This window comes from Balaenoptera ricei, chromosome 15, assembly GCF_028023285.1.
Source record: "Balaenoptera ricei isolate mBalRic1 chromosome 15, mBalRic1.hap2, whole genome shotgun sequence".
NCBI lineage: Eukaryota > Metazoa > Chordata > Mammalia > Artiodactyla > Balaenopteridae > Balaenoptera > Balaenoptera ricei.
The window spans coordinates 1,790,138-1,807,611 of NC_082653.1; the positions used below are offsets into that span (position 1 = coordinate 1,790,138).

Sequence of the window (17,474 nt, forward strand, 5' to 3'; positions counted from 1 at the left end):
GACAAGGCCCTTCCCTCTCCGAGGAGGCTGCTTAAAGCTGCAGTTTGCAGGGTCAGGGGAGACCCCGCTTGTGCTCCTGCACTGCCCCGCCCGCCTTGGTCTGAGGTGCTGTGGGGCTGTGCAGGAGAGGCCTGGCCCTGGGTGCCGTGGGGGCAGGTCCTGGTGAGCTGGCAGCGCCCCCGCCCTCGGGGAGGGGCCTTCTGGGGCAGGAGGCGGGCTTTGGTCTGCGCGTGGGCATGGGGCTCGTGCTTGTGCCCCTTGGGCTCGGGGAGCGGTGGGATCACTTAACATGGTGGTGCCGGCACGTTCCTGGCAAACAGTGACTAGGTCAAACTGGCCCCGAAGTGGGCCGCCGCCGCCCTCTGTGGAGTGGGAGTCCCCACGTCCCATGCGTCTCGCTGTGAGACGCTGTGTTGGGGCGTCCGGCACGGCAGAGTAGTGATGACCGAGCCCTCCCTCACTTCCGCTGCCCAGAGGATGCGGAGGCGTGCCCAGGAGAGCCGAGAGTGCTCCTGGCTCTTGTGAGGCAGTGCCCAGCCTGAGATGATCAGTTAAAATCGGGCTCAGGGTGGAAGTTTATTTTTTTTTCCTTTGGTAAAAATGTTACTGAACTCAGGTCCAGCTGCTCGCTGTTTGGAGATCATGCTGGAGACGCAAGTGTTGGTAGAAATGGAAAACGGTGCTTTTAATCAGAAAACCAGCAATCTGGGGGAGAAGTCGTACTCAGGGTCCCCCTAAACCAACTCCCAAGATTCTGCTCAGCTGTGAAAGTTTTTTTAAGGGAAAAGAGGAAGTAATGTCAGTTAATCATGGAGACTGGGGTCAGAGTCGCCGCCATTCCCCACTGTGTGCAGGATGGTCGACTCCTTGCGATCTTTTTTCAGATGCCGTCTCGTTCACACAGTTTGTTCGTGAGATTACTGAAGGGGAAGTTGGGGAAGAGAGCTGGTCGTCTGTTAGTTACTTATTCTTCATGTCTACTTCTTTGATCTACGGAGGGAAGCAACATGTTAAGCGAGGTATTGTGTGATCAAAAGATTTGAAAGGTGTGCTTGCGCCAGAGACGAGTAGAGCATAGGGGCGGCTGGTTTAAGGTTAGTGACAAGACAGAGGGACCTCTTGCAAAGAGCTGCTTACAGATCCCCACTTGGAACAGCATTCCATTTCTGTGGGATTAGGGGTGAAGGCCTGTCTTCTGTAACTTCTTCCTGCAGACACAGGTGCCGTATTCTCAGAGTGGAGGGTGTCGACATGGGTCTGTAGCACCTCTTTGCAGACAGTTTTAGTTGCCTGCTTACATATACGGGCAGAACGAGCTACACAAAGATATAGGTTAATATGAGCGATAATGTTAATCGCATTCTCTTGAGGCCAGTTCTTGGAACCGTGAGACAAGACTCAGTTGCCTCAAGCGCCACAGACTCAGTTCTGCTCAAGATGGAGGAGCTTATGTCGCGGCTGCACTCAGGTCATCGTGCAGCCAGCCTTTTCCTTCTGGTGGCAGTTACAGTATCAGTAAAATGGCTCAGGAATGTGCGTCAGCCCCTGAGTCTGTGACTCTTGGTTCTAATCATTAGCTTCTTGAGCCGCTCCTTTGTGACTCTGGGAGGCCTGGGAGACTTCAGTTTCTCTAGAAACAAGAGGCAGGGGAGGGCTTCCCTGGTGGCGCAGTGGTTAAGAATCTGCCTGCCAATGCGGGGGACACGGGTTCGAGCCCTGGTCTGGGAAGATCCCTCATGCCGCGGAGCAACTAAGCCCTTGCGCCACAACTACTGAGCCTGCGCTCTAGCCCTCTGCCGTGGAGCTGGGAGGGGGTGACCTTAAGCAGACTGTCCCCCCACCCCCCAGGTCCTGGCCCCGGGGGTCTGATTACAAGGAGCTGTGACTGCCTGTCCCAGGCCCACAGCAGTTGCCTAATTATGAATGTCATTAGCTGCTGGCACCCTCAAAATTAGCAAGTGCTAATCATGCCTGTAATTGTCAACTGCGCCTGCCTATAATTAACCATATGAGTGACTTTTTGTTATGCACCTTGTTGTGGATGCAGATTCGAGCCCCAGGAGAGTCCTGGAAGTGGGTGGGGGCTGAGGGGGGGCGGGGCTGGGAGCCTGGCCTGCAGGGTGGGTCCCTGGGGCTCTGGTCTGACTGCGCCACTTATTAGTGGGGTGAGCGGGGCGCCCCTCAGCCTTTCTGAGCTGTTCCCTGAGGCGGGCAGAGCCCCAGCGAGTCTGGCACTGAACCCGGGGGCTCCCCCTGTGCAGCTTTGTGACCAGGAAGGTGTGAGCCACCGTGGCTCAGACTCAGGCCAGCGGTCGAGGGCAGGCTGGGGCACGTGACCAGAGCTGCTGAGGACTGGACCCGCTGGCCCGTGGGTTTCCGGCTGGTGTCAGGGGTGGGCCTGCAGTCCCCGGAGGCGGGGAGGAGGCTGGGCCCTGAGAGAATCTGAGGGGCAGGAGAACCCTGAACTTGACCCAGGCTTCTCATGGTGGTTGGAAGGTGTATCGCCAAGGTAGGAGGGGGAACACACCTCGCTGAACGGTTTGTTAGCTTGGTTTAGACCTTCTAAGAACTTCGGCATATTTAGACATACGGCCCGTGGGCCTTCATTTGTGCGTGTCCCAGGGCCTCACAGGTGTGAGGAGTGGGCCTGGTCCTGTGGCTGTCTGTGCCCTCAGAGCCTGGGGCGGAGCCTGAGACAGAGCAGGTGCTCAGATCCCCCTCTCGACACCTCAGCCCCCGTGTTCATTCATCTGCTGCCCCTGAGCGGATGGGGCACTCAGAGAAAAACCAGGCGGGGTCAGGCGACCACTTAACAGGGGGACTTTATTTACTGCCCTGGAGCAGCGTGCCAGGGCCCCGAGCCCGCTCCCACACATGGCAACTCCGCGAAGCTGCTACTCAGTTTAGAGCCGAGACCGCCTGGCGCTAGAAAACACATTGAAAACATCAACGCTCTGCCCTTTTTTTTTTTTTTTCCTTTTTTTTTTTCTTTTTGGTACAAAATGATACAAACAACAATACAAAATAGTTGTGCTGTTGACGATTACAAAAAAAGTTGGAACGTTTGTCTAACTGCACAATGCTCAGAGATGCAGCGTGAATACATCAAACTCCAGTATCTTTCCCCAGAACAACCACAGTCATGCGGGCTGCTACACATTTCGTCCATTTTCAAAAAGAAACATGCAAAAAAAAAAAAAAAAAAATCAGAATGGGAAAAGGAGAGAAAGGAAAAGCAAAACGCGTTCCAATTATACACAGAGGTTCCCCCCCGGGATCCCCTGCTTCGCGGGGGGCCTGTCTTATCTGCGCCACGTTGCCGGGAACTGTCTCTCAGGGTGCTCCGTAGCGGGGAGACTGGTTTGCTTTCTTGGTGTTACGCCTTTCAGCCTTGACAAAAATCGAGACTCCCCTCCCTGACTCTCCCCTTGGAGAGAACAAAGCCGTCATCTCAAAGGCCCGTATAGACGGTGCTCACAGTAGGGAAGGCCTGACGACTGCCGTTAGCCTGACACTTTGGCGGTGAGAGGTCTGGCGCCCGGGATGTTCTGAAGGACACAGGAAAGGGAAGGCCAGCTGGGCCAGGGGTGGCGGGTGCTGAGGCCTGACGGGCATGGTGGCCCCGGGCTGGGGGTGCCCGCCGCCCGAGACCAGGGCGTTCTTGCCGGCGTCTCCTGTTCACAAGAACAGAAATTCCCTACAGGCGCTGAACCTGCCCGAGCGCTTCGCCAGCACCAAGTCCAGGCCTCCGCTGGCTGCGTCCTCTGATCTGGACCCGTCGTATCTACAAGCTACGAAAGAGGGACGTTTGACGCTGATTGTGTGTTTAGCTAATCCTAACTCGTTGGTTGGGACGGAGTTCTGGGAGGCATCTGGGAGGGGGTGGGGGCCTCCAGGGGCAGCTCTCCATCTGCCTGGAAGCAGGGATGGGTGTGAGAAGCACCCCCTCCGTTGACGTGTCCCCCCGCTGGCTGCTGCAGCCTCAGCCTGTGTGATGCAGGCGAGATGCAGGGGCCCTGGCAGTGATGAGGCGAGGGGCGGGGGGAAGAGAGCTGGAAGGGGGCAGTGAGACGGACTCTCCTGGGTGGGGGGAGGCAGGGCGCCTGGTGCCCCAAGGGGTCCGAGTCGCAGGCTGCGCCTGGCACACCCATCGTTGGGGTGAGCCCAGGGGACCAAGGAGGCCTCAGGATTCCAGTGGGGAGAGTTCACAGCTGTCTGGGCCCCCCACCATATTCACCCTTAGAACTTCAACTGGAGGATGAGCTTTCCAGAAACAAACAAAAACAAGGTTCCAGCTCACATCTCACCAACCCTGACACCACCAGCAATCCTGAATGGCCACACCTTCAGACACTGGGACAATCCTCATGGGCCGCCTGACCCCGAGCGATTTGCATAGCACGGCTTCACAGGGGGGCGTCCCCTCCCTTCGGCAGGCCACCCCGCCCGCCACGTCCGGGAGACGGCAGTCTGCGTAGGGGCATCGGCATGTGACACCGGTGACCGCTGCCTCCGTCCACGCGTCGCTCCCCAGCAGTCACGGGCCTCCCTCAGGCCACAGGCCGGAGCCCAGCTCCCCAGCTCAGCTCAGCTCCGGGAGGGTGGATGGAGTTAGTGATGAGTTTGGTTTGGGGAAGAACCCTGACGTCCAGGGGGGACACACCCACGCGGATCGCGCACACACGTGCACACTCAAGCGCATCTTTGAGGCCGAGGCTGTTTAGAAAAGAGGAGGACCATGGCCCCGGGGCAGGCCGTGGGCTGGGGAGTGGATCAGAGACCCCCCGATGGAGAGCACGCGGAGCCTGTGGAACCCCTCCCCCGCCCCTCCCGAGGCCTCCCCTGGCCCCGGGAGCAGGTGTGAGGTGGGGCTCCGACACCAAGTCCTGCCCGCGGCCAGTGGCAGCCTAGGCCCCTCCCTGGGGAGCCCGAGAGCAGGCCAGGATCCCCCAGGAGGTGGCTCTCCTGCCGGCCTGAGGCGCCTTCACACCCAGAACGGCTGTCCCTGGGAGATGCTGGGCGAAGGGCTGCCCCAGCGCCTCTTCTCACGCAGCCGCGGACAGACACAGCAGGGGGCTCCCTGGCGGGGCCTCCGGACACAGCCCCTGTCGCTGCGCCGTGGAGCTGACTCTGGAGTGTGGCTTGGGAGTCAGACTGCCCCTCAGGAGGCACGGCTGGCTCTGAGAGCTGGAGCAGCTACCTGGCCCTGCAGCTGCGGGCCGCTGACACGGGTGCAAAGGAAAGGAGACTGTTTCTGGCGGGTGTGGGACAGACGCACGTGTGGGACAGATGGCAGAGCGAAGGCAGGGCTGTCCCGGCATTCGGAGCTGACTTTGCCGTCCACATCGGCGCACGAGCATCAGAAAGTGGTCCAGAGGAGCAGGGCAGGGGAGGAGTCTGCCAGCCTCCGCCTGGTCGTCTCCGGCCGCCTGGTCGTCTCCGGCCGCCTGGTCGTCTCCGTCCGCCTGGAACCCCGGTGAGAATCAGGTCTCCTTGCAGCCCGCACAGCCCCGCCCGTGGCCAGAGGCGTCCAGGGCCTCCGGGGGTTTGCACTGGTGAGGGTTCGCTGGGCCTCTGGCGGGGCCCTCGGGAGTCTGATCTAGACGGTGGAGGGCTCATGCCAGGGTTTGGTGGCATGCCGGCTGGTTTTGGTTGTGGTTTCCTGGGACACCGTACTCTCTTGGACCAAAGGCAGTGGGGACCTGGGTGGCATTCAGGGTCACGGTTGGCCCTGGGGGAGGCCTCATGATTGACTGGGGGGCCCTGGGGATGGCCAAGGGCAGAGATGGCGGAGCATCAGGGACAGCCCCTGGGAACCCCACCTGCCCAGCTATTTCCAGCGTCTGGGAGTCAGGGGCGGTAGACACTTCCGTGGAAGCCCAGTTGTACAGCGGGCCTCTGGTCCACTGGCTTGGCCTGCCCCAGGGGCACTCGCTGCTGCAGCAGCTGCAGGTGGGGCCTCCGGCCTCGGGGACCCCCAAGGGGCCCGGGAGACCCCAACTGTGCACAGCAAAGCGTGAGGACTCAGAAGGCTTATGGCATTTGGACCCCAAATTGTTTTTGTCAATTTTGTCAAGCGTGTCACCCACTTTTTTTCTTGATAGAAGATCGGAAAAAAGGACACATTCTCCCCAATTCCTTAATACGTGCCTTCAGAGCTGGGACTGGCCGGGGTTGGGGGCGCTCAGGACGGGCTGGGGGGGACTTGGTCTGTCCGCTTGCTCCTAGTTGCTCCTGAGTGTGAGGGAATCTGATACATGTACCGAAAGGCACTTGCATTTTCTTTTTAAACAGCGCTTCTGTCCTAAGAAATTCAGGTTCAGACCGTGCCTCTGCTCTCCTTAGTGCTGAGTCAGCTGCCGTGCTGGGGGCGGCCGCGGGCGGACAAGTGTTCGTGCCAGACAGCTCGGTGCGGGGGGCGGGCGGGGACCCCGCACACACAGCCGAGTGGCGCGGCCGCGGGCGTCGGGAAGGCCCGCTGTCTCCTCCCGTCCGTCCGTCCGTCCGAGCGCTGTTCTCGTTCCGCCAGGGCGGGGGGGCTGCTTACTCCTCCTCGCCGCCTGCGTACAGGTCCGCCAGCTTCTTGAACCTGGGCCCCCAGTCGTTCAGGTAATCGTAGTCCTGGTTCCCGGAGCTGGACGAGCTCAGGGAGCTGACGGAGCCCGCGCTGGAGCCGCTGCCCTCGTAGTCGAAGACCAGCAGCGAGTCGTAGGGCGGCGCCGTGGGGTCGTTGTCGGCCGCCCGGAGTCCCTGGGGGCCGTGGAGACACGGGTTAGGGTGCGGGGCGGGGGCCGGAGGGGCGCCCAGGAGCGGAGCTGGGGAGGCAGGTTGGGGAGGCACAGTGATGGGGCCTTGTATGCAGTAGGTGCTCAATAAGTGCTCCTGCGTGTCAGGGAAAGGCGCCTCAGAGACCCGAGTAGGGGCGCGGTGTTTGCAGAATGAGCTGTGGAAGAGGCCTGGGGGCAGCGCACACAGCCAGGCGGAGGGCCGGCCGGGGCCTGTGCGAGAGGCCAGCCTCCACGAGTCCCTGGTGGTTGCCACAGGGCGGTGAACCCGGCGTGGGTGTCAGACACCTGGAGTCGTTACCGTTAAGTGTGCGCAGGAGCAAACAGGGATGTAGCAGGTGTGGCTGGAGCCCCTGCCCGTGCCCCGGCCCCGTTTCCCCAGTGCCTGATGCTGGGACCCCTGGCCAGGCCACCTCCAGCACTCTGGCCACTGGCCAAGGGCGCCCCTGGGCAGCTCCCACCCGGGGACCGTGGGAGGGGTGGACACACTTCCCAGGGGGGCGGGACAGCTTGGAGGGTTCCCCGCCCCCCCCGCCCCCCCCCCCCCCCCCCCCCCCGGCTCCAGGGGTCTCCCGTAGGACGGCCCGGGGGCCCGTGCTGGTCACTGCCTAACCCTGCCCTGGTTAGGGAGGGGAGTACCTTTTCCATTATTCAGTACGGAATGGTCGGTCATTTCCATTTTTACTTTCCTCTAAGTTGTTTAAAAGTGGGCTTTTGATTGTCGATTGGGGAGGACGTAGTTTTTGGAGTTTTAAAAATTTTATTACACTGTAGATGGTAAATGTTGTCTAAGCTGAATCGGCTTTTGGGCAGTCATAAAAATTTCATTTACGGCCTGAGACATGGTCTGTTTCGGGGAATGTTCTGAGAAATCTCTTTGTGTCTCTGCCGAACCACTCCCTGGGTTCTATTCCGTTTAAATAAATCCTTTTAAAGTCCGGTTCTGACGTAGGTGGAGAAAGAAGTGTTGTCAGCCCCTCTCAAAGTACAGTCGTGTTAGAGACGGGGGGTAAATCCGCAGGGACGCACGCCGGCTACACGGGGCACGGAGGGCACCCCGTCTGTGGGAGCCACGGCGGGCGCGGAGGTACTGGCTGCCCGGGGCGCAGCAGCTGGCGGGGAGAGCGTCTGGGGCGCAGCCACGTGCCCTGGCTCACGCTGTCCCTCGGCTTTACCGCACAGGAGGACGGGAGCACAGGTGGGAGGCCTGCTCTTGACGCCCTTGGACATGTCAGTTGGGCATCTCGGGCTCAGCTTCAAGAGGTGGGTCAGCTTTCCTTGCAAAGGGGATGATCAAAGGGACGCTGCTGGCTGGGACTTTGATGCTACATCATCTCCAGACCCCAGGCGTCAGGATGGGTGACACGGGCGTGTGGTCAGGTGGCAGCTCTGGAATGACGCCCACCTCCCAGGCCGTCCCCAATGCCCTGTGTGTGGAGGGGGGAGGGGGCAGCCTGTGCGTCTGGTTATCGGGGTTGAGTGGACACTGCGGAGGCCTCTCCCGATCGCTGCAGACAGGAGTCTGGGGTCAGAGCCACCTCGCTGGTCCCCTTCCTGTTCTTGCCTGGACTGTGGCCTCAAGTTCCGACAGTCTTGCTAAGCCCTGTGTGTTTGTCCTCACCGGGGGCGGGGGCAGGTTAGTCCTTCTGCAGTGGGGATACTAAACCGAGGGGCTCCCCGCCGGCAGGAGCAGGGCCGGCGTGAACCCAGGTCTGGATCTGCCTGCTCAGCCCGACGCCGGGCCCCAGAGAAGTGGGCTTTTTCTTGTCTGTGTTAACAGGTTTGCGCCCCCGTCGCTGCTGGGCTACCCACCTCGCTGATGAAGTCCCCGATGTCTCCTGGGTGGGGCACCGCGGGCCTGGCCGGGTACCGGGGCTCGGCGCCCACCGGCCGCTCGTCCACCCGCCGCACCCCGGGGGCCTTGCTCAGCACGTGCTCCACGGCCTCCGGCTGCTGCAGCTGGCTGAGGTCGTAGTCCTGGGGGCGCAGGGGAGTCAGGGAAGGCGGTCCGCGGGGATAACAGGCAGACACCCCAGATGAGTCCTGTTCTGTGACCGGGCCCTGAGCGTATCCACTGACCTATTCCGGGTCCCCCGGGGGCTCCCCCGTCCTAGTCCCTCACCTGGTCTCTCCTTCCTGAAATGCTCACCCCACCTCTGTGCATCCAAATCCTGCCCGTCCTCGAGGCACCTGTGGGGTCTGCGCCCCCTGCTGCCTTCCCCCTGGGGTCGACCCCCTCCCCCATCTGCTCAGCTGCCACCACATTCCTCATGTGTTCCCGGGAACAACTGGACCTGAGGCTGCTGTTACGCCCACTTCACGGGGGTGGTCGCTAAGCTTTAATGGGCTAAGGCTCGCCCTGAGTCCCCAGTGACCAACTGGGCAGCGCCCCAGGTCCACCCTCCCCGAGCCCGGGGTGCAGGGCTGAGGGCAGGAGGTCACGCAGGTCCCCCCAGCGTGTGTGCTCCGCCAGGGCTGGGAGGGTGTCCCCACACGTCCCTGCTGCCCTGGCCGCGGGCCTCACCTGGTCCTCCTCGCCGCCCCCCTCCTCGTCGTACTTGAGGATGTTGTCACGGACGTCGTCCTCGGGGTCGATGAGCAGCTGCTTCGTGTGGCGCTCCTTCTCCCGCCGCCTCATCCACACGACGAACAGCAGGACCATGGCTGTGGGGCAGGGGGCACGCGTGAGCAGGTGCGCGTGTGTCTGCACAGGGGCATGCATGCGCGGGAAGGTGCGCACGCGTGGCCGCCAGCGCCTGTGTCCGTTATCGGGCGCCCGGTTGGGCGGGGCTTCTGGAAGTCTCCTGGCAGGTAGAGCGGGGCCAGGAGATGGGGCCGTGGGCAGACCTGGGCCCCTCCTCCCGTCACCCCAGGACCAGCTGCACTCACTGAGCAGGATGACGATGCAGATGAGGATGGCCACGATGGCGCCCGTGCCCAGCCCGGCTGCTGCCACTGCGCCCATGGTGCTGCAGTCGCCGTTCTCGTCGCACGGGCACACCTTGACTTTGATGATGGACGTGTTGGACAGGGGCGGGTTCCCCGAGTCCGTGACGATGATGGGGACGTCGTACACCCCGGCCTCCAGGTACAGGATGCGCAGGCTGAGCTGGGCGTAGTCACCTGGTGCGAGTGACGGGACGGGCTCCGCTCACTGAGCAGCCAGCCCTCCTTTCTGAGCGAGACTAACGAAGGCAAAGACTCGGCCCGATAGTGTGAACATCTAACACGCCTGTTTGGCTAAGACACATGTAGACATGCGCACATGTGCGCGCACACACACTGCGTTATACCGTAAGGTTGAGACGTTGGCAATTCAAGAATAGAACAGTTGGACTTCCCTGGTGGCGCAGTGGTTAAGAATCCGCCTGCCAATGCAGGGGACACGGGTTCGAGCCCTGGTGTGGGAAGATCCCACATGCCGCGGAGCAACTAAGCCCGTGCACCACAACTACTGAGCCTGCGCTCTAGAGCCCACGTGCCACAACTACAGAAGCCCGCGCGCCTAGAGCCCGTGCTCCGCAACAAGAGAAGACACCGCAATGAGAGGCCCGTGCACTGCCACGAAGAGTAGCCCCCGCTCGCCACAACTAGAGAAAAGCTTGCGTGCAGCAACGAAGACCCAACACAGCCCAGGAAAAAAAAAAAAAAAGAGGATTAGAGCAGTTACAACACGAAGAATGAAGAAACTATTTCCTTAATATACAAAGAGTTCTACCAAATCAATTAGAAAAAAACCCCATTTTCAAAGAAAAATAGGCAAGGACATTGAACAGATGATTCACAGAAGCAAAAAATGGCCAGTAAATAAATGAAACAATGTCCACTGGCAGTCAAAAAATACAAGTGGAAACTGATTTTGGCTAAAAGAATTGGAAAAATGCTTTTTAAAACAATATTCAGTATTGGTAAGGGCTTGGGGAACAAGCAAATGCTATCAGAACTTCAGAACTTGGATGCCCTTTCTACCAAGGCCACGGCTAGGAAAGTGCCCTCAGGAAATATGTTGGTTAGGGTCCGTCCCATCATTTGGTGACTGGCATAGGAAGTGGTCTGCAGTTATAGCCACTGGGATGGTCAAGGCTGAGCTTGTTAAAATGATGAGATTGGGGCCTGCCCTGGGGGCCTCCTTGGCAGCCGAGCCCTGGAGCAGGCAGGGGCCCCCACCCCACAGGAAGGGGCTGCGCGACCCTCCTGTGAAGGGGTGACGGGCCCCTGGGGGCCTGTGCCCTAGACTCAGTCTGATTTTCCCAGTGGCAGGGATGCCAGTGGGCTGGTGCCCGAGGCAGGCTCACCGTTGAGGCGGGTGATGGTCCAGTTCTTCCGCACGCTCGCTGGAACGAAGGGCAGCTCGAAGACGTAGGGGCCGATGTTGGGGTCGACGTCCGCGTCGGCCGCTGTGATGTTGATGGTGTCCAGGCTGGGCTTCTCGCAGATCTGCGCCTCCTTGGGCAGCAGCTCAGGGGCGTTGTCATTGATGTCAATGAGATAGATTTGGAGGGTCCCGGTGCCGCTGGCGGGAGGGATCCCTGTGGGCCGGACACGGGTGATCACATGGGTCACTCCTGGGCTCCATGACCACAGACCCACGGTGTGCATGGGACCACCCCCAGCCCCACCCAGGACGGACCCCCAGTCCCACCCAGGACAGACCCCAGTCCCACCCAGGACAGACCCCCAGCCCCACCCGGGACAGACCCCCAGCCCCACCTGGGACAGACCCCAGCTGACCACAGCCCCACACGCACACTGACACTCTGCCGTATGACATACGCAGCTGCTCCGCTGCACACACACAGGAACTGCACACACCTGTACACGTGTGGGCTGTCCCGTCCCCAAACCCTGCCAATGCCCAGCCCCTGCCTCGGCCCAGGCCCACAGTGGGGGTGGACCAGTGCTGAGTGGCCAGAGGTGGCCTGTCTGTCCTCTGTGTTCTGACCGTGGCCCTGCCCTTTGGTGGCAACTCTGACCCCGTCATTAACGACTGCATTTCTTGGCTGAGGCAGGCGGAGCATGTAAAACATCCATCCCATAGTGCGTCTCTGTGATCTCCCAGGCAATGCATCAGAGCACGTTTAAGGCGACCAGCTTGGTGCCTGATGTGACAGGTGGCTGATGACACAGCTCACAGTCAGGAGCAGCACGGACGGGTTCTATTAATGCGAGCGGGACTTGTGCTCCGTTTCCGGTGTCTTCCTCGTGCTTTCCACTGCTCCGGCCACCGATTCATTAAAATCACGTTCTAATCTCAGTGCTCTAGCTGCTGCTCAGAGCAGCTTTCCCCGACCAGGGCCTGGCACTCATCGTGGCTGGCTGAGGGGCTGGGCCTCTGTGGATCCCGGGGGGTGAGGGAGGTGGGCAGGAGGCTGCGGGATGGTCACCAGGTCCCAGCTTTCAGCTGCTGTTGACCAAACCTTTGTGCAGCGGCTACTCTAGCTCCTGAAGCTTTATTTATGCAGCTGATCCCAGAACCCACGTGGCACGGGCCTGGCATGGGGCCTCGGCATGTGCCCTTTCCTGACTCTGGGACTCCCCTCCCCGCCCCACCTTCCCCTGGCTTGTCCTGATCCTGCAGGTCCTGGGCCCACAGCAGGTCACTCGTAGCCAACAGTGCAGCAGGAGGCCCCGGTCACTCTCCCATCCTCCAGTTGGTTCTTTTCCAGCACCTCCCGTTCCCTGAAATTATCTGGCTGACTTGTTTCACACTCGTCTCCCTGGGGCAGAGACTGCTGAGTTGTCCCTCATAGCCATCTCCTCTTTGTTCCTTGATAAAAGAACCGAAGCCCCAAACTTCACCTGGGCTCATCAGTGCCCAACCAGAGACGACATGCCTCAGCACCCCTTGCAGCGAGATGCAGCTTCGTGACTGAGCTCTGGCCTTCGTGAGCGGCGAGTGGAAGTCTGCGGCTTCGTGACTGAGCTCTGGCCTTCGTGAGCGGCGAGTGGAAGTCTGCGGCTTCGTGACTGAGCTCTGGCCTTCGTGAGCGGCGAGTGGAAGTCCTTAGAAGGGCTGGGGTGTGCCCTTGACCTCCCCTCTTCTCCCACTTGCCAGAACGTGGTCATGATGGCTGGAGCACCAGCAGCTGTTCTGGGCCATGCTGTAGCTTGCCAAGGACACGGGAGTGGCCAGAGTGAGCCTGCTTTCTCATACCTGACCCTGGGCTGCCTGCTTCCAGTCTTCTTTTATGTGGGAGAAAGTAAACCTCCATCCTGTTAAGATTGCTGTAATTATTATGCAGCCAAACCTGGTTCAAGCTGACACACTGGCCTCTAGAATGTCACCCATGCAAAGGAGGAGGCTCTTGTCTGTTCTGCTCACTGATGGATAGTGCCTGGCACATGGCAGGAGCCCAGGGAGTCGTAACAGTGGTGGTAACACTGCCCAGCTCCCCTGGCGCCCACGCGAGAGCAAATGACCTGGGCGCCTGCGTCAGTGAACCACCAAGCCCAGGGCTTCGAATGGGCGAGGGCGAGGGCGGGCCCCCCGTCTCCCTGCCTCCCTGCCCCTGGGCGCACCGTTGTCAGCTGCCAGGAAGGTGGCCTCATAGACGTTGTTTTTGACGTAGAGAGACTCGCGGTCGAGGATGGCCGCCGTGCTGATCTGGCCGTTGGTGGCATTAATGTGCAGCCAGTTCGCTGGGTCCGACAGCTTTGAGTATCTGCGGGGGAGGGGGGGAGGGGTGAGGCGAGGGGCTGGGGGAGCCCCTCCTGGCCGCCCTCCTGCCGAGCTCACGCGGGGTGGGGGTGGGGGGTCCTCCCACGCGGGACGGTGACAACAGCGGCTGGAAGTCTCCAAGGAGTACGGGCTATTTAACCTCACAAGGACCCTGGGAGGCAGATTCTCCCATCGCCCCCTTTACAGGCGGGGAGACGGCGGGGCAGAGGGGGCCGGTGGCTCGCAAAATCATAAGCACAGGAGCGCCAAGCGGGGTCAGGACCCAGCCTGACTCCAGATGCGGCTGAACGTCCTTCAAGCTTTTCCCGCCGTCTTGTGTCAGGGCAGCCTGGCGGCCGGAGATGCCAGCTGCCCCGACGGCTTCCCTGCGTGGGGACACCACAAGTCGGGGATACCCCTAAGCACCCACCCGGGACTTTCTGGGTTGCAGGTTTCACTGGGCGTCCAGGACTCTTCTCTACGGAGGACGGGGCACCCCGTTCCCAGGGCCCGAGGGTGCTCTGTGGGCCCACCTCACGGCCTGCTGCATGAACCGGTCGGGGTCCACTGCCGAAAACGTGGTTAGCACGGTGCCGGTGGGCACGCCCTCCTCCAGGCGGATCAGCTTGTGGTTCGAGGGGAAGTAGGGGGCCTCATTGATGTCCATGACGGAGATGGTCACCCCCGCCGTCGACTGGAAGGACATCTGGATGCCGCTGGCCAGGGGCGCCTGGTTGGACACCATCACGGTCAGCATGAACGCTCTGTTCAGCTCATAGTCGACCGCCTGGAATGAGAGGCGCCGAGACGGGGAGCTGGCTTGGGTGCCCGCGAGGCCGGCGGGGAGGGTGGTGCCCGTGGGGCTGCTTGGTCTGCAGCCGCCCTGCTCTGGGCCCAGGGGGTCAGCCCCGAGGGGTGCCGTCCCCCAGCTTCCCGCGTCATGGAGTAGCCGTAGCTGGGCTCCTCGGGGGCTACAGCTCCCGACGGGCACGCCTCCCCGCCAGCGGCTCCGGCACTCATCAAGCATTAGGAGTTCCGGGGCCCCCACCCTGCTCCCTGCAGCCTAGCACGTCGAGGCCCCGGCTGTTGTCCGTCCAGGGTGCCTCACCAGGTGTGGTGGGTGGAAGGGTGGCCTCCAAGGATACGTCCCCCTGGAACCTGTGACTGTGACCTTTGGCAAATAGGGTTTTTGTAGATGTAATGAAGTTAAAGGTCTTGAGAGGGAGTCACCCTGGATTGAGGTGGCCCCCGATTCCAGCTTGGGTGCCCTGTGAGTTACGGGAGGGAGACTGGAGAAACAGAAAGGGGCCAGGTGAAGACAGAGGCACAGGCTGGGGTGACGCAGCTCCGAGCCAGGGATGGCCGACAACCCCCAGAAGCTGGACGGGGCGGAGGGACCCTCCCCAGAACCTCCAGAGGGAGCACAGTCCCGCCAATGCCTTGCTTTTGGATGTTTGGCCCCCAGAGCTGTGAGAGAGCATCCTTCAGTTGGTCTAACCCACCTGGTCTGGGGTAAGTTGCTACAGCAGCCCCAGGACACCAACACACCAGGTCTCACGGGGCCCCCTCACCTCTGTGTGTGGCCCTTGCGTGACCATTCTCTCCAGTTAACACACATTTTGGGGGTGTCAGGACCCCGGCTGATAAATGCTAGTATGGTTCTATTGTCTATAGTTCTAGCGTCTACGGGGTACGATCAGTCTCTGGGGGTATTCTTCACATTTTGAGGCGGGGACGGAAGCTGCACAGAAGCACTTGGGGCCCCGAGATGTGTACTTATTCCTGGCAAAGCTTGCAACGGTCTCACTAGAAAACAGGCAACACAGCACACTGCAGCTGCATTTGAATAATTCTGCTTAGACACCTGCGAAGTATCACGTGCCCAAGAATATTCCCTGACGTATCATCTGTATCATTCACAGAGGATGTATACTGCGGTCAGCCCAGGTACCCACAGCCCTGGCTGGGTGGATGAGCTGTGTCCGCACAGTGGGGACATTCGCAGCTGTCAGAACGAACCAGGAAGACACACGTGGGAACGGGGAGGTCTCCAGGATCGACTGGTGAGCAGCAAAGGCAACATCCCCTGCAGGCTGCCTCTTGTGTAAAAGGGGGAGAGGGACATGAATTTGCATGTGTATCTGCTCATATTTGCAAAAAGAAATGCTGAAAGGATGAACCAAAAAACTCGTAGAAACAGTCACCCATGAGCAGAGGGAAGGAATAGGGTGGAGGGAACGTCTGGAGGTGTGAGTTTGCTGCGTATGTTTTGCCACATAGCTTTGATTTTGGAGCCATGTAAAATCTTACATTCTCACATTTTAGGTATTACAAGTAAACTTGTATATATAAAGCAATCTCTGAAAATTAGAAACAAACTGAATTAAATTAAACTAACTATGTATCGATGGTAATATAACTCCCAAGAAAATAATGATTTCTCGTGACTGGGACAGCATTTAGATGGTAAGTCCTTCATGGGATTTATTCTAAGGACAACAGTTATTGCAAAGAAATCTTAAATTCGTTTGGTCTTCTTGCTGTTGGTAGGGATTTTGGATTTGTTATTTTTTAAGCTTTTTATGTACAATTGGCTCTCCATATCCGTGGGTTCCACATCCGTGGATTTAACCCACCACAGATTGAATACATTTGAAAAAAATTCCAGAAATTTAAAACCTGAATTTGCCTCACACAGGCAACGATTTACACAGCACTGACATGGTATTAGGTATCATAAGTTAAAGTACACGGGAGAGTGTGTGTAGGTTATATGCAAATATTCGGTTGGCCAAAAAGTTCTCATGGAAAAACCCGAACGAACTTTTTTGGCCAACCCAATACTATGCCGTTTTGCATAAGGGACTTGAGCATCTGTGGATTTTGGTATCTACCTGTGGGGGTGTGTGTCCCGGAACCAACCCCCCATGGATACCGAGGGGTGATTGTATATTGTAGGTTAAAGTAAATAAGCAATTATATTACTGTTGTTAGGAACCAAGATTTTCAGTGTAAGAGAAAGGAGATCAGGTATAAAATCAACAAAGGTAAGTAAAACCCTCCAATGTTCAATTTGGATGAAATGATCATGTGAATCGGCGAAGTAGATTTGAGGTGGTCAGGAAGCACATGCTCTGAAATGTTACTTCTTTGCTCTGCCCTGACAACATCCAGTAGCAATGGCAGCAGCCGCAGTGAGCACCTCTTGTGTCTGGATGTTGGTTTCTAAGTACCACTTCTCGCTAGAGGAATGGCCCATCCAGATGTGAGGCAAGAAATCAGCAAGACGAACCTGGGCTGTCCACTCAGGTCCCAACACAAGGATGTAGCAGAAGCACCCAGAACCAGCTGCTGGAGGAGCCCCCTAGCCAGAGGTCAAGACCAGTAATAACTGCAGCTGACCAAAACACACTGAGTGTATAAAAATCTGCACACTCTTAACCGTGACGAGAAAGTGAAAAACGCAATTTCATTGACTGCTTTTGGATTTACCCAGGTCCTCATCTCTGGAAGCTGTGGACAGTCACTTTCCCTGGCAAAAGGGGACTTTGCAGGCACGATGAAGTTAAGGGTCTTGAGCTGGGAGGTGGTCCTGGATTACCCAGGTGGGCCCTACATGCCGCCACAGGGTCGTTATGGGCTCCTGACCTCCAGAAAAGTGCGAGGGTAAATGCATGTCGTGTTACGCAATTGTTATGGCAGCCGCCTGGACGCAGGTGGTGACACTGCCTGTTGCTGGCTCACCAGCTCTGCTCTGAGAATTGGAAGTAAAGGTGGAGAATGAAGCCTCATTCTCGCCTTTTCTGTTGAACTGCATTAACTTCATGTTCCTATTTAGTGGCTTAAAACAACACAGATTTGTTATCTTACAGTTCTGGGGGCCAGAAGTCAGAAGTCTGTGCTGCTGGGCTAAGGTTGGGGTGTGGGCAGGGCTGGTTGCTTCTGGAGGCTCCTGGACGCCTTTTCTGGCTCCGTCTGAGAGGCGCCTGTGCTCTCGGCCCCTCCCTCCCTCCGTCTTCAAAGCGGCAACT

At 59.0% G+C, this 17,474-nt stretch overlaps 1 protein-coding gene across 8 annotated transcripts in view; it reads right to left on the reverse strand.

Annotated features, from left to right (window-relative positions):
• Window positions 1-2,804: 2,804 nt before the first annotated feature.
• Window positions 2,805-17,474, reverse strand: part of CDH4 (cadherin 4) — a 578,825-nt gene continuing 564,155 nt past the window's right edge. For all 8 annotated transcript variants that reach the window (XM_059898536.1, XM_059898535.1, XM_059898541.1 and 5 more), the window contains 7 exons: window positions 13,977-14,230; window positions 13,305-13,447; window positions 11,081-11,314; window positions 9,675-9,908; window positions 9,310-9,449; window positions 8,598-8,762; window positions 2,805-6,750 (listed from right to left, as the gene is read on the reverse strand). In XM_059898536.1, coding sequence (XP_059754519.1) covers window positions 6,544-6,750; window positions 8,598-8,762; window positions 9,310-9,449; window positions 9,675-9,908; window positions 11,081-11,314; window positions 13,305-13,447; window positions 13,977-14,230 — 1,377 coding nt within the window. In that variant the 3' untranslated portion in view covers window positions 2,805-6,543. The remainder of the gene's footprint in view (window positions 6,751-8,597; window positions 8,763-9,309; window positions 9,450-9,674; window positions 9,909-11,080; window positions 11,315-13,304; window positions 13,448-13,976; window positions 14,231-17,474) is intronic.